The sequence below is a fragment of the Procambarus clarkii genome, chromosome 76 (genome assembly GCF_040958095.1).
Source record: "Procambarus clarkii isolate CNS0578487 chromosome 76, FALCON_Pclarkii_2.0, whole genome shotgun sequence".
Classification (NCBI taxonomy): Eukaryota; Metazoa; Arthropoda; class Malacostraca; order Decapoda; family Cambaridae; genus Procambarus; species Procambarus clarkii.
Window position 1 is genome coordinate 9,665,585 of NC_091225.1, and position 16,601 is coordinate 9,682,185.

General features: G+C 58.8%; 1 protein-coding gene across 2 annotated transcripts in view; it reads left to right on the forward strand.

Annotated features, from left to right (window-relative positions):
• LOC123771433 (uncharacterized) overlaps positions 1-16,601 on the forward strand; it is a 910,720-nt gene that overhangs the window by 502,571 nt on the left and 391,548 nt on the right. For both annotated transcript variants that reach the window (XM_045763937.2, XM_045763939.2), the window contains exon 3: positions 10,168-10,264. In XM_045763937.2, the coding sequence (XP_045619893.1) occupies positions 10,198-10,264 (67 nt within the window). In that variant the 5' untranslated portion in view covers positions 10,168-10,197. The remainder of the gene's footprint in view (positions 1-10,167; positions 10,265-16,601) is intronic.

A 16,601-nucleotide genomic window follows, 5' to 3' on the forward strand; every position in this document is an offset into this window, starting at 1 on the left:
CAAACGACAAGGAAGTGTGTGAGGAACTGAATAAGAAATTCCAAGAGGTCTTCACCTTAGAGCAAGGAGAAATCCCAGAGATAAGAGAGGGAATAGCTAACCAGGAACCACTGGAAGAGTTTGAGATTACCAGCGGGGAAGTAAGTAAGTGTTTACTAGAGTTGGATGTGACAAAGGCTATTGGCCCAGATGGAATCTCCCCTTCGATACTAAAGGAAGGAGCAGAAGAACTGTGCCTACCACTCTCCATAGTGTATAACAAATCACTGGCAACAGGGGAACTGCCAGAAATTTGGAAAGCAGCTAACGTAGTCCCGATATACAAGAAAGGGGATAGATAGGAGGCAGTGAACTACAGGCCAGTGTCCCTAACCTGCATACCATGCAAGCTGATGGAGAAGATTGTGCGAAGAAAGCTAGTGGAGCATCTGGAGCGAAAGAACTTTATAACATAGCATCAACATGGGTTCAGGGATGACAGGTCCTGCCTCACAGGGTTACTTGAATTCTACGACCAGGCAACAAAAATAAGGCAAGAAAGAGAAGGGTGGGCAGACTGCATATTTTTGGATTGTCAGAAAGCCTTTGATACAGTGCCACACAGGAGGCTAGTGAAAAAGCTGGAGATGCAGGCTGGAGTGAAAGGGAAGGTACTCCGTTGGATACAGGAGTACCTAAGCAACAGGAGACAACGAGTCAGTGTGAGGGGTGACGTCTCAGATTGGCGAGACGTTACGAGTGGAGTCCCGCAGGGGTCAGTCCTTGGACCTATACTGTTTCTGATATATGTAAATGATCTCCCAGAGGGTATAGAATCGTTTCTCTCAATGTTTGCCGATGATGCAAAAATTGTGAGGATTGAAACTGAGGACGATAGTAGGAGGCTACAAGATGACTTAGACAGACTGAGTGAATGGTCCAACAAATGGCTGTTGAAGTTCAACCCGAGTAAATGCAAAGTAATGAAACTAGGCAGTGGAAACAGGAGGCCAGACACAGGATACAAAATAGGAGATGAAGTACTTAATGAAACGGACAGAGAGAAAGATCTAGGAGTTGATATCACACCAAACCTGTCTCCTGAAGCCCACATAAAAAGAATAACGTCTGCGGCATATGCGAGGCTGGCTAACATCAGAACAGCGTTCAGGAACCTGTGTAAGGAATCATTCAGAATCTTGTACACCACATACGTAAGACCAATCCTGGAGTATGCGGCCCCAGCATGGAGCCCGTATCTTATCAAGCACAAGACGAAGCTGAAAAAAGTCCAAAGGTATGCCACTAGACTTGTCCCAGAACTAAGAGGCATGAGTTACGAGGAAAGGCTGCGGGAAATGCACCTTACGACACTGGAAGACAGAAGAGTAAGGGGAAACATGATCACAACCTACAAAATCCTCAGAGGAATCAACCGGGTAAACAAGGATAAACTATTCAACACTGGTGGGACGCGAACAAGGGGACACAGGTGGAAACTGAGTACCCACATGAGCCACAGAGACGTTAGAAGGAACTTTTTCAGTGTCAGAGCAGTTAACGGATGGAATGCATTAGGCAGTGATGTGGTGGAGGCTGACTCCATACACAGTTTCCATACACAGATATGATAGAGCCCAGTAGGCTCAGGAATCTGTACACCAGTTGATTGACAGTTGAGAGGCGGGACCAAAGAGCCAAAGCTCAACCCCCGCAAGCACAAATAGGTGAGTACAAATAGGTAAGTACGACCGTCAAGAGCGGTGTGAGGAAGTAATGAGAGCGCCACAGACGAGACCTGCCTCACTCCCCCCCCCCAACATTCATCTCCCAGTAACCTCTGGAGCCGCGGTCCGCCCCGCCCACTCCCCACTCACCCGCGTAATCCATATCATTTTATACACAACCGTTCACGCCGGACACTTTTTGCCCTATACCGCCTGCGGCCAACAGCACCCCCGTTGACAGCGGCCCTCAGCACCTCGTTGACAGCGGCCCTCAGCACCTCGTTGACAGCGGCCCTCAGCACCTCGTTGACAGCGGCCCTCAGCACCTCGTTGACAGCGGCCCTCAGCACCTCGTTGACAGCGGCCCTCAGCACCTCGTTGACAGCGGCCAACAGCACCCCCGTTGACAGCGGCCCTCAGCACCGTTGACAGCGGCCCTCAGCACCTCGTTGACAACGGCACTCAGCACCTCGTTGACAGCGGCCCTCAGCACCTCGTTGACAGCGGCCCTCAGCACCTCGTTGACAGCGGCCCTCAGCACCTCGTTGACAGCGGCCCTCAGCACCTCGTTGACAGCGGCCCTCAGCACCTCGTTGACAGCGGCCCTCAGCACCTCGTTGACAGCGGCCAACAGCACCCCCGTTGACAGCGGCCCTCAGCACCGTTGACAGCGGCCCTCAGCACCTCGTTGACAACGGCACTCAGCACCTCGTTGACAGTGGCCCTCAGCACCTCGTTGACAGCGGCCCTCAGCACCTCGTTGACAGCGGCCCTCAGCACCTCGTTGACAGCGGCCAACAGCACCCCCGTTGACAGCGGCCCTCAGCACCTCGTTGACAGCGGCCCTCAGCACCTCGTTGACAACGGCACTCAGCACCCCGTTATCAGTGGCCCTCAGCACCCCCGTTGACAGCGGCCCTCAGCACCCCCGTTGACAGCGGCCCTCAGCACCCCCGTTGACAGCGGTCCTCAGCACCCCCGTTGACAGCGGCCCTCAGCACCCCCGTTGACAGCGGCCCTCAGCACCCCCGTTGACAGCGGTCCTCAGCACCCCCGTTGACAGCGGCCCTCAGCACCCCCGTTGACAGCGGTCCTCAGCACCCCCGTTGACAGCGGCCCTCAGCACCCCCGTTGACAGCGGCCCTCAGCACCCCCGTTGACAGCGGCCCTCAGCATCCCGTTGACAGCGGCCCTCAGCACCCCCGTTGACAGCGGCCCTCAGCACCCCGTTGACAGCAGCCCCTCAGCCCCCAGTTATCAGCGGCCCTCAGCATCCCGTTGACAGCGACCCTCAGCACCCCCGTTGACAGCGGCCCTCAGCATCCCGTTGACAGCGGCCCTCAGCACCCCCGTTGACAGCGGCCCTCAGCACCCCCGTTGACAGCGGCCCTCAGCACCCCCGTTGACAGCGACCCTCAGCACCCCCTGTTGACAGCGGCCCTCAGCATCCCGTTGACAGCGGCCCTCAGCACCCCCGTTGACAGCGGCCCTCAGCACCCCCGTTGACAGCGGCCCTCAGCACCCCCGTTGACAGCGGCCCTCAGCACCCCCGTTGACAGCGGCCCTCAGCACCCCGTTGACAGCGACCCTCAGTATCCCGTTGACAGCGGCCCTCAGCACCCCCGTTGACAGCGGCCCTCAGCACCCCCGTTGACAGCGACCCTCAGCACCCCCGTTGACAGCGACCCTCAGCACCCCTGTTGACAGCGGCCCTCAGCACCCCCGTTGACAGCGGCCCTCAGCATCCCTGTTGACAGCGGCCCTCAACATCCCCGTTGACAGCGGCCCTCAGCATCCCCGTTGACAGCGGCCCTCAGCATCCCCGTTGACAGCGGCCCTCAGCACCCCCGTTGACAGCGGCCCTCAGCACCCCCGTTGACAGCGGCCCTCAGCACCCCGTTGACAGCGGTCCCTCAACACCCCGTTGACAGCGGTCCTCAGCACCCCGTTGACAGCGGCCCTCAGCACCCCCGTTGACAGCGGCCCTCAGCACCCCCGTTGACAGCGGACCCTCAGCACCCCCGTTGACAGCGGACCCTCAGCACCCCCGTTGACAGCGGCCCTCAGCATCCCCCGTTGACAGCGGCCCTCAGCATTCCCCGTTGATAGCGGCCCTCAGCATCCCCGTTGACAGCGGCCCTCAGCATCCCCGTTGACAGCGGCCCTCAGCACCCCCGTTGACAGCGGCCCTCAGTACCCCGTTGACAGCGGCCCTCAGCACCCCGTTGACAGCGGTCCCTCAGCACCCCGTTGACAGCGGTCCTCAGCACCCCGTTGACAGCGGCCCTCAGCACCCTGTTGACAGCGGCCCTCAGCACCCCGTTGACTGCGGTCAAAGAAAACGCGCCGACCCCTGCCAGGAGATGGGTGCCTCAAGAGACATGGTTCAGAATGGTGATTCAGAGCGATAGCAAGTCAGAGGCTTGGTGCTTGCTTGCGTGCACAGACCCCTCAGACCACATCCATTACCGTCAAGCAACCACAACCCCCCCTCAAGCAACCACAACCCCCTTCAAGCAACCATACCTCCCCCTCAAGCAACAACACCCCCCTCAAGCAACCACACACTCCCCTCAAGCAACCACATCCCCCCTCAAGCAACCACATCCCCCCCTCAAGCAACCATATCTCCCCCTCAAGCAACAACACCCCCTCACAAGCAACCACACCACCCCCTCAAGCAACCACACCCCCCCTCAAGCAACCACACCCCCCCTCAAGCAACCACACCCCCCTCAAGCAACCACACCCCTCTCAAGCAACCACATCCCCCCTCAAGCAACTACATCCCCCCTCAAGCAACGACCCCCCCTCAAGCAACGACCCCCCCTCAAGCAACCACACACCTCTCAAGCAACCACAACCCCCCCTCAAGCAACTACACCCCCCCCCCCTCAAGCAACAACACCCTCTTCAAGCAACCACATCCCCCCTCAAGCAACCACATCCTCCTCAAGCAACCACACCCCCTTCAAGCAACCACACCCCCTTCAAACAACCACACCCCCTCAAGAAACCACACCTCCCTCAAACAACCACACCCCCTCAAGCAACCACATCCCCCCTAAAGCAACCACATCCCCTGTGATTCTGTGACAAATTCTCGCTCAGTCAGCAGATTACAGAACCGACTAGGAACGAAAACACGCGGGACCTGATATTCACGAACAATGAGGAGCTAATCAGAGACATTACTGTCTCAGACACTACGTACTCGGACCACAATCTCATTGAAGTGCAAACTAACATTAATAACGGTAGTAGGCCCACGAGAAACAACAAGCGAGGAGGGCTATTCAATAAATTCAATTTTAATAATAAGAGGATAGACTGGGAGAAAATAAACAGGGAACTTACAAACATTCAATGGGAAAATGCTCTAATTAATAAAAATCCTACACAAGGAATAGAAAAACTGACTTCTGAAGCCAATGAAGTCTGCCTGAAACATGTTCCTTTGAGGAAAGCCAGAAAGAGGCCCAATGTAGAAAGAGAACGCAGACGACATTACAAAACGATGAAGAAATTAACGGAAATGCTTAAGCAAACACGACTCTCCATACAGAGAAGAAATAATTTAAACAGGGAGATTGAAGAAATCGAACAGAGAATGAAGCATTCCTATCAGACTGAAGAAAGGCAACTAGAACAGAAAGCAATTCAAGAAATAAAGAAAAACCCAAAATATTTCTTCACATATGCTAAATCAAAAGCGAAAACCACTGCCAGTATTGGACTTACTCGTATTAGTGAAGGTTCATACACTGAGGATGACAAAGAAATTAGTGAAATCCTAAAAAAAAGAAGTACGAGGACATGTTTAGCACTCCGATACTCAGCATGAAAGTGGAAGATTCGGACAATTTCTTTATGAATGATACTCAAACCCCTGTAAATATAACTGATATCAACACGAGCGTGGCAGATTTTGAAAGAGAAATTGACAATATTCCCATGCACTCAGCCCCGGGTCCAGACTCATGGAATTCAATATATATAAAGAAATGCAAAGTGCCAGTAGCACAGGCATTCAGTATAGTGTGGAGGAAGAGCTTGGACACGGGGAAGATACCAGATGCGCTTAAAGCAGCAGACATTGCCCCTCTACACAAGGGTGGTAGCAAAGCATTGGCAAAGAATTATAGACCAGTTGCACTAACGTCCCACATAATAAAAGTATTTGAGAGAGTGATCAGGAGTCAGGTCACTAGATTCATGGAAACCAATGACCTCCACAATCCAGGCCAACATGGATTTAGAGCGGGAAGATCATGCCTCTCACAGCTACTTGACCACTATGACAAAATCACTGAGGCATTAGAGGAAAAACATAATGCAGATGTCGTATACACAGATTTTGCAAAGGCATTCGACAAATGTGACCATGGAGTGATTGCACACAAAATGAGGTCAATGGGTATAACTGGTAAAGTAGGACGCTGGATACTCAATTTCCTGTCGAACAGAACACAAAGAGTAACAGTCAATCAAGTAAAATCGAGTCCGAGTGCAGTTAAAAGCTCTGTACCCCAAGGTACAGTCCTTGCACCACTGCTGTTCCTTATTCTCATATCAGATATAGACATAAACACAAGTCACAGCTTCGTGTTATCCTTTGCAGATGATACAAAAATCAGCATGAAAATTACCTCTGCTGAAGACATTGATAAACTACAAACAGATATTAACAAAGTTTTCGATTGGGCAGCAGAAAATAACATGATGTTTAAAGGTGATAAATTCCAGGTACTCAAATACGGCAAAAATGAGGATCTTAAACATAATGCAGGGTACAAAACACAATCGAATCTGCAATAGAAGGAAAACAGCATGTCAAGGATTTAAGAATAATGATGTCCGACGACCTAACGTTTAGGGAGCATAACGAAGCAAGTATTGCGTCAGCCAGAAAAATGATAGGATGGATTACGAGAACTTTAAAGTCCAGAGATCCCATCACAATGGTTGTACTCTTCAAATCACTTGTGTTGTCCCGTCCTGAGTACTGCTCAGTGCTCACTTCCCCTTTCAGAGCAGGAGAGATTGCTGAAATTGAGATAGAGAACATATACGGCACGCATAGACGAGATAAAACACCTAAATTATTGAGATCGTCTCAAAGCTCTCCAAATGTACTCTCTAGACAGGAGACGAGAGAGATACCAAATAATATACACATGGAAAATACTGGAAGGCCAGGTCCCAAATCTACACAGTAAAGTAACAACGTACTGGAGTCAACGATATGGAAGACAATGCAGAACAGAACCAGTGAAGACCAGAGGTGCCATAGGCACAATCAGAGAACACTGCATAAACATCAGAGGTCCCCGGTTGTTCAACGTCCTCCCAGCGACTATCAGAAATATTGTGGGAACAACCGTGGACATCTTCAAGAGGAAAATAGATTGTTTCCTCGAAGGAGTGCCGGACCAACCGGGCTGTGGTGGGTATGTGGGCCAGCGGGCCGCTGAAAGCAACAGCCTAGTGGACCAAACTCTCACAAGTCAAGTTTGGCCTCGGGCCGGGCTTGGGGAGTAGAAGAACTCCCAGAACCCCATCAACCAGGTATCCCCCCTCAAGCAACAACACCCCCCACCCACTCAAACAACCTCACCCCCTTAAGCAACCACACCCCCTCAAGCAACCAAACCCCCTCAAGCAACCACACACCCCTCAAGCAACCACACACCCCTCAAGCAACCACACCCCCCTCAAGCAACCACACCCCACTCAAGCAACCACATCCCCCTCAAGCAACCACATCCCCCTCAAGCAACCACATCCCCCTCAAGCAACCACACACCCCTCAAGCAACCACACACCCCTCAAGCAACCACACACCCCCTCAAGCAACCACACATCCCCCTCAAGCAACCACATATCCCCCTCAAGCAACCACATCTCCCTCAAGCAACCACACCCCCTTCAAGCAACCACACCCCCCTCAAGCAACCACACCCCCCTCAAGCAACCACATCCCCCCTCAAGCAACCACATCCCCCTTCAAGCAACCCATCCCCCCTCAAGCAACCACATCCCCCTTCAAGCAACCACATCCCCCTTCAAGCAACCACATCCCCCTTCAAGCAACCACATCCCCCTTCAAGCAACCACACCACCCTCAAGCAACCACATCCCCCCTCAAGCAACCACATCCCCCCTCAAGCAACCACATCCCCCCTTTAGCAACCACATCCCCCCCTCAAGCAACCACACCACCCTCAAGCAACCACATCCCCCCTCAAGCAACCACATCCCCCTTTAAGCAACCACATCCCCCTTCAAGCAACCACACCCCCCTCAAGCAACCACATCCCCCCTCAAGCAACCACATCCCCCTTCAAGAAACCACATCCCCCTTCAAGCAACCACATCCCCCCTCAAGCAACCACATCCCCCTTCAAGCAACCACATCCCCCCTCAAGCAACTACATCCCCCTTCAAGCAACCACATCCCCCCTCAAGCAATCACATCCCCCCTCAAGCAACCACATCCCCCTCAAGCAACCACATCCCCCCTCAAGCAACCACATCCCCCTTCAAGCAACCACATCCTCCTTCAAGCAACCACATCCCCCCTCAAGCAACCACATCCCCCTTCATGCAACCACATCCCCCTTCAAGCAACCACACCCCCCCTCAAGCAACCACATCCCCCTCAAGCAACCACATCCCCCTTCAAGCAACCACACCCCCCTCAAGCAACCACACTCCCCTCAAGCAACCACATCCCCCCTCAAACAACCACATCCCCCTTCAAGCAACCACACCCCCCCTCAAGCAACCACATCCCCCTCAAGCAACCACATCCCCCTTCAAGCAACCACACTCCCCTCAAGCAACCACATCCCCCCTCAAACAACCACATCCTCCCTCAAGCAACCACATCCCCCTTCAAGCAACCACATCCCCCCTCAAGCAACCACATCCCCCCTCAAGCAACCACATCCCCCTTCAAGCAACCACATCCCCCTTCAAGCAACCACACCACCCTCAAGCAACCACACCCCCCCTCAAGCAACCACACCCCCCTCAAGCAACCACATCCCCCCTCAAGCAACCACATCCCCCTTCAAGCAACCACACACACCCCTCAAGCAACCACACCCCCCTTCAAGCAACCACACCCCCCTCAAGCAACCACACACCCCTCAAGCAACCACACACCCCTCAAGCAACCATACACCCCTCAAGCAACCACACACCCCTCCTCAAGTAACCATATCCCCCCTTCAAGCAATCACAAACCCTCAAGCAATCACACCCCCCCTCAAGCAATCACACCCCCTCAAACAACCATCCCCCCCCCCTCAAACCACCTGAATATTGTTACCCACATATTTGTGAAGGTCGGAAAGCATATTACAGTTCCAGTCATAGTATACTTGTAAACTGGCAAATTAAATTTTGTTGTAAACAGAGATTCTCAAGTTATAACTTTTATATAATAGAAATCAATGGTTTAAAATGTAAAAAGCTTATTTTAAAAATATTTTCTTTGAAGAATATGGTGTTCTGTAAACGAATTTGGACATATTTAACAGTTTTCGAAGTCCAGATTTGACATTATCGTCAATAATACATCGCATTAACGTATCCAAACGTAATGAAACATAATCTAACCTAACCTAACCTTAGCAAACCTTAACCTAAAGTAACTTTAACCTAACCTAACCATGGAGAGACAGTAGATAATAGCACCACGCTTCATGCGCTGTTGCTTGACGCGGCCCGCAGGCCCACATATTTGCTACAGCCTGGTTGGTCCGGCACTTATTGCAAGAACTTGTCTAAGTGCCTCTTGAATACATCCACCTTTGTTCCTGCAATATTTCTAATGCTTGCTGGGAGGGTGTTGAACAGCTGTGGACCTCTGATGTTCAGACAGTGTTCTCTGATTGTGCCTATGGCACCTCTACTCCTCACTGGTTCTATTCTCCAGTTCTTTCCGTATCTTTCGTTCCAGTATGTTGTTATTTTACTGTGCAAATTTGGGAACTGGCCTTGAAGTATCTTCTATTTATATATTATTTGTCATATATGTCAGTTAACTATGCCCACTATTAGTACCCTTGTCAGTTAACTATGCCCACTACTCAGTACCCATGTCAGTTAACTATGCCCACTACTGGTACCCATGTCAGTTAACTATGCCCACTACTCAGTACCCATGTCAGTTAACTATGCCCACTACTCAGTACCCATGTCAGTTAACTATGCCCACTACTGGTACCCATGTCAGTTAACTATGCCCACTACTCAGTACCCATGTCAGTTAACTATGCCCACTACTGGTACCCATGTCAGTTAACTATACCCACTACTAGTACCCATGTCAGTTAACTATGCCCACTACTAGTACCCATGTCAGTTAACTATGCCCACTACTGGTACCCATGTCAGTTAACTATGCCCACTACTAGTACCCATGTCAGTTAACTATGCCCACGTCCTGCAGGTTGAGTGCGAGTCCGCCCTCAGAGCCGAGATGGACTCGAGAATCGGCCTGGACTACATCGTAGAGAACAAGGAGTACACCACGAAGCTCGCTGCTGGTGAGTACACGCTCTACTTTACATTGTCTACATCTTAACATTGTTGCCCAGTACCACATGAGCCCCGTGAGCATTCATCCGGCTACCTTAGACTACTTGAAGGGTTACAGAGCTTGTGTCAGAAGCTATTTGGTACTTTTCTTTTGGGGGGGGGGGGGGAGTAAAGAGGAAGGAGAGGCATAGGTGATGGGAAGTATAGAAGTCGGAAATACAGTGAGAGGTATGAAAGCAGGCGGGCTGTCCGCCTTGCTGACACGATGTAAGTGGGAAATACAGTGAGAGGTATGAAAGCAGGCGGGCTGTCCGCCTTGCTGACACGATGTAAGTGGGAAATACAGTGAGAGGTATGAAACCAGGCGGGCTGTCCGCCTTGCTGACACGATGTGTGGGTGTTGGCAGCTAAGCTAAGCTGGTTCCCTCTTGTTAGGGAGCTGTGAGTGTGTGAGAGGTTCTTCACATGTGTTTCACCATATATGGATGTCTATAGATGAATACTGTGTAGCATTCATATATACACACTCCGATGCTTCCACACAGCCTTTGACACAGTACCTCAGAAAAAAGGCTGTTACAAAAGTTGGAGCAGCAGGCAGGAGTCAAAGGTAAGGTGCTCCAGTGGATAAGGGAGTAGCTAAGCAACAGGAAACAGCGAATAACGGTGAGGGGGGGGGGGGGCATCAGAGTGGCGAGATGTCACCAGCGGAGTCCCACAGGGCTCTGTTCTCGGACCCATTCTGTTTCTAGTATATGTAAACGACCTTCCAGAGGGTATAGACTCATTCCTCTCAATGTTTGCTGTTGATGCAAAAATTATGAGAAGAATCATGACGGATGAAGATACAGAGACTACAGGATGACCTGGACAAACTGCAAGAATGGTCTAGAAAATGGCTGCTAAAGTTTAACTCAGGAAAGTGTAAAGTAATGAAATTAGGCGAAGGGAGCAGAAGGCTGAACACAAGGTACCATCTGGGAGGTGAAATCCTGCAAGAGTCAAATAGAGAGAAAGATCTGGGGGTTGATATCACACCGAACCTGTCCCCTGAGGCCCACATCAAAAGGATATCATGAGCGGCATATGCTAGACTTGCCAATATAAGAACTGCCTTTAGAAACTTGTGTAAGGAATCGTTCAGGACCCTGTATACCACTTATGTAAGACCAATCCTGGAGAATGCAGCTCCAGCCTGGAGTCCATACCTAGTTAAACACAAGACAAAGTTAGAGAAGATTAAGAGGTATGCCACGAGACTGGTTCCGGAACTGAGAGGAATGAGTTACGAGGAAAGGCTAAGGAAGCTGAACCTCACAACCCTGGAAAACAGAAGAGTAAGGGGAGACATGATAACCACCTACAAAATTCTCCGGGGAATTGACAGGGTGGACAAAGACAAACTCTTTAGCGTGGGTGGGACACGAACAAGGGGACACAGGTGGAAACTTAGTACCCAGATGAGCCACAGAGACGTTAGCAAGAACTTTTTCAGTGTCAGAGTAGTTAACAAATGGAATGCATTAAGTAGTGTTGTGGTGGAGGCTGACTCCATACACAGTTTCAAATGTAGATAAGATAGAGCCAAATAGGCTCAGGAATTTGTACACCAGTTGATTGACAGATGAGAGGCGGGACCAAAGAGTCAGAGCTCAACCCCCGCAAACACAACTAGGTGAGTAGTACGCATGTTCTGTTTAAGGCTCTTTATTTTATTATTATTATTATTTATCGAGTTGTTCATACATACATATACTCACACACACTCCCAGCGGTGGGGCGCCGCTGGGAGTGGGGCGCCGCTGGGGGTGGGGTGCCGCTGGGGGTGGGGTGCCGCTGGGAGTGGTGCGCCGCTGGGAGTGGTACGCCGCTGGGAGTGGGGCGCCGCTGGGAGTGGGGTGCCGCTGGGGGTGGGGTGCCGCTGGGAGTGGTGCGCCGCTGGGAGTGGTGCGCCGCTGGGAGTGGTGCGCCGCTGAGAGTGTGGCGCCGCTGGGAGTGGTGCGCCGCTGGGAGTGGTGCGCCGCTGGGAGTGGGGCGCCGCTGGGAGTGTGGCGCCGCTGGGAGTGTGGCGCCGCTGGGAGTGGTGCGCCGCTGGGAGTGGGGTGCCGCTGGGGGTGTGGCGCCGCTGGGAGTGTGGCGCCGCTGGGAGTGGGGCGCCGCTGGGAGTGGGGTGCCGCTGGGGTGGGGTGCCGCTGGGGGTGGTGTGCCGCTGGGAGTGGGGTGCCGCTGGGAGTGGGGTGCCGCTGGGGGTGGGGTGCCGCTGGGGGTGGGGCGCCGCTGGGGGTGGGGTGCCGCTGGGAGTGGGGTGCCGCTGGGAGTGGGGTGCCGCTGGGAGTGGGGCGCCGCTGGGAGTGGGGTGCCGCTGGGAGTGGGGTGCCGCTGGGAGTGGGGTGCCGCTGGGAGTGGGGTGCCGCTGGGAGTGGGGTGCCGCTGGGGGTGGGGTGCCGCTGGGAGTGGGGTGCCGCTGGGAGTGGGGTGCCGCTGGGAGTGGGGTGCCGCTGGGGGTGGGGCGCCGCTGGGGGTGGTGCGCCGCTGGGGGTGGTGCGCCGCTGGGAGTGGGGTGCCGCTGGGAGTGGGGTGCCGCTGGGGGTGGGGTGCCGCTGGGAGTGGGGTGCCGCTGGGAGTGGGGTGCCGCTGGGGGTGGGGTGCCGCGGGTGGGGTGCCGCTGGGAGTGGGGTGCCGCTGGGGGTGGGGTGCCGCTGGGAGTGGGGTGCCTCTGGGGGTGGGGTGCCGCTGGGGGTGGTGTGCCGCTCGGGGTGGTGTGCCGCTGGGGGTGGGGTGCCGCTGGGAGTGGGGTGCCGCTGGGGGTGGTGTGCCGCTGGGGGTGGGGTGCCGCTGGGGGTGGGGTGCCGCTGGGGGTGGGGTGCCGCTGGGAGTGGGGTGCCGCTGGGGGTGGGGTGCCGCTGGGAGTGGGGTGCCGCTGGGGGTGGGGTGCTGCTGGGGGTGGTGTGCCGCTGGGAGCGGGGTGCCGCTGGGAGTGGGGTGCCGCTGGGGGTGGGGTGCCGCTGGGGGTGGGGTGCCGCTGGGGGTGGGGTGCCGCTGGGAGTGGGGTGCCGCTGGGGGTGGGGTGCCGCGGGTGGGGTGCCGCTGGGAGTGGGGTGCCGCTGGGGGTGGTGTGCCGCTGGGGGTGGGGTGCCGCTGGGAGTGGGGTGCCGCTGGGGGTGGTGTGCCGCTGGGGGTGGGGTGCCGCTGGGAGTGGGGTGCCGCTGGGGGTGGGGTGCCGCTGGGAGTGGGGTGCCGCTGGGGGTGGGGTGCCGCTGGGGGTGGTGTGCTGCTGGGAGTGGGGTGCCGCTGGGAGTGGGGTGCCGCTGGGGGTGGGGTGCCGCTGGGGGTGGTGTGCCGCTGGGAGTGGGGTGCCGCTGGGGGTGGTGTGCCGCTGGGAGTGGGGTGCCGCTGGGGGTGGGGTGCCGCTGGGGGTGGTGTGCCGCTGGGAGTGGGGCGACGCTGGGGGTGGGGGCGCCGCTGGGGGTGGTGTGCCGCTGGGGGTGGTGTGCCGCTGGGAGTGGGGCGACGCTGGGGGTGGGGCGCCGTTGGGGGTGGGGTGCCGCGGGTGGGGTGCCGCTGGGAGTGGGGCGCCGCTGGGAGTGGGGTGCCGCTGGGAGCGGGGTGCCGCTGGGAGTGGGGTGCCGCTGGGAGTGGGGTGCCGCTGGGGGTGGGGTGCCGCTGGGGGTGGGGTGCCGCTGGGAGTGGGGTGCCGCTGGGAGTGGTGTGCCGCTGGGAGTGGTGTGCCGCTGGGGGTGGGGTGCCGCTGGGGGTGGTGTGCCGCTGGGGGTGGGGTGCCGCTGGGGGTGGGGTGCCGCTGGGAGTGGTGTGCCGCTGGGAGTGGTGTGCCGCTGGGGGTGGGGTGCCGCTGGGGGTGGGGTGCCGCTGGGGGTGGGGTGCCGCTGGGAGTGGGGTGCCGCTGGGGGTGGGGTGCCGCTGGGGGTGGGGTGCCGCTGGGGGTGGGGTGCCGCTGGGGGTGGGGTGCCGCTGGGAGTGGGGTGCCGCTGGGGGTGGGGTGCCGCTGGGGGTGGGGTGCCGCTGGGAGTGGGGTGCCGCTGGGAGTGGGGTGCCGCTGGGGGTGGGGTGCCGCTGGGGGTGGGGTGCCGCTGGGAGTGGGGTGCCGCTGGGAGTGGTGTGCCGCTGGGAGTGGTGTGCCGCTGGGGGTGGGGTGCCGCTGGGGGTGGGGTGCCGCTGGGGGTGGGGTGCCGCTGGGGGTGGGGTGCCGCTGGGAGTGGGGTGCCGCTGGGAGTGGTGTGCCGCTGGGAGTGGGGTGCCGCTGGGGGTGGGGTGCCGCTGGGGGTGGTGTGCCGCTGGGAGTGGGGCGACGCTGGGGGTGGGGCGCCGCTGGGGGTGGTGTGCCGCTGGGGGTGGTGTGCCGCTGGGAGTGGGGCGACGCTGGGGGTGGGGCGCCGTTGGGGGTGGGGTTCCGCGGGTGGGGTGCCGCTGGGAGTGGGGCGCCGCTGGGAGTGGGGTGCCGCTGGGAGTGGGGTGCCGCTGGGAGTAGGGTGCCGCTGGGGGTGGGGTGCCGCTGGGGGTGGGGTGCCGCTGGGAGTGGGGTGCCGCTGGGAGTGGGGTGCCGCTGGGGGTGGGGTGCCGCTGGGGGTGGGGTGCCGCTGGGAGTGGGGTGCCGCTGGGAGTGGTGTGCCGCTGGGAGTGGTGTGCCGCTGGGGGTGGGGTGCCGCTGGGGGTGGTGTGCCGCTGGGGGTGGGGTGCCGCTGGGGGTGGGGTGCCGCTGGGAGTGGGGTGCCGCTGGGAGTGGTGTGCCGCTGGGGGTGGGGTGCCGCTGGGGGTGGGGTGCCGCTGGGGGTGGTGTGCCGCTGGGAGTGGGGTGCCGCTGGGGGTGGTGTGCCGCTGGGAGTGGGGTGCCGCTGGGGGTGGGGTGCCGCTGGGGGTGGTGTGCCGCTGGGAGTGGGGCGACGCTGGGGGTGGGGTGCCGCTGGGGGTGGGGTGCCGCTGGGAGTGGGGTGCCGCTGGGGGTGGGGTGCCGCTGGGGGTGGGGTGCCGCTGGGAGTGGGGTGCCGCTGGGAGTGGGGTGCCGCTGGGGGTGGGGTGCCGCTGGGGTGGTGTGCCGCTGGGAGTGGGGTGCCGCTGGGGGTGGGGTGCCGCTGGGGGTGGGGTGCCGCTGGGGGTGGGGTGCCGCTGGGGGTGGGGTGCCGCTGGGAGTGGGGTGCCGCTGGGAGTGGTGTGCCGCTGGGAGTGGGGTGCCGCTGGGGGTGGGGTGCCGCTGGGGGTGGTGTGCCGCTGGGAGTGGGGCGACGCTGGGGGTGGGGCGCCGCTGGGGGTGGTGTGCCGCTGGGGGTGGTGTGCCGCTGGGAGTGGGGCGACGCTGGGGGTGGGGCGCCGTTGGGGGTGGGGTGCCGCGGGTGGGGTGCCGCTGGGAGTGGGGCGCCGCTGGGAGTGGGGTGCCGCTGGGAGTGGGGTGCCGCTGGGAGTGGGGTGCCGCTGGGGGTGGGGTGCCGCTGGGGGTGGGGTGCCGCTGGGAGTGGGGTGCCGCTGGGAGTGGGGTGCCGCTGGGAGTGGGGTGCCGCTGGGAGTGGTGTGCCGCTGGGAGTGGTGTGCCGCTGGGGGTGGGGTGCCGCTGGGGGTGGTGTGCCGCTGGGGGTGGGGTGCCGCTGGGGGTGGGGTGCCGCTGGGAGTGGGGTGCCGCTGGGAGTGGTGTGCCGCTGGGGGTGGGGTGCCGCTGGGGGTGGGGTGCCGCTGGGGGTGGTGTGCCGCTGGGGGTGGGGTGCCGCTGGGGGTGGTGTGCCGCTGGGAGTGGGGTGCCGCTGGGGGTGGGGTGCCGCTGGGGGTGGTGTGCCGCTGGGAGTGGGGCGACGCTGGGGGTGGGGTGCCGCTGGGGGTGGGGTGCCGCTGGGAGTGGGGTGCCGCTGGGGGTGGGGTGCCGCTGGGGGTGGGGTGCCGCTGGGAGTGGGGTGCCGCTGGGAGTGGGGTGCCGCTGGGGGTGGGGTGCCGCTGGGGGTGGTGTGCCGCTGGGAGTGGGGTGCCGCTGGGGGTGGTGTGCCGCTGGGAGTGGGGTGCCGCTGGGGGTGGGGTGCCGCTGGGGGTGGTGTGCCGCTGGGAGTGGGGCGACGCTGGGGGTGGGGCGCCGCTGGGGGTGGTGTGCCGCTGGGGGTGGTGTGCCGCTGGGAGTGGGGCGACGCTGGGGGTGGGGCGCCGTTAGGGGTGGGGTGCCGCGGGTGGGGTGCCGCTGGGAGTGGGGCGCCGCTGGGAGTGGGGCGCCGCTGGGAGTGGGGTGCCGCTGGGAGTGGGGTGCCGCTGGGAGTGGGGTGCCGCTGGGGGTGGGGTGCCGCTGGGGGTGGGGTGCCGCTGGGAGTGGGGTGCCGCTGGGAGTGGTGTGCCGCTGGGAGTGGTGTGCCGCTGGGA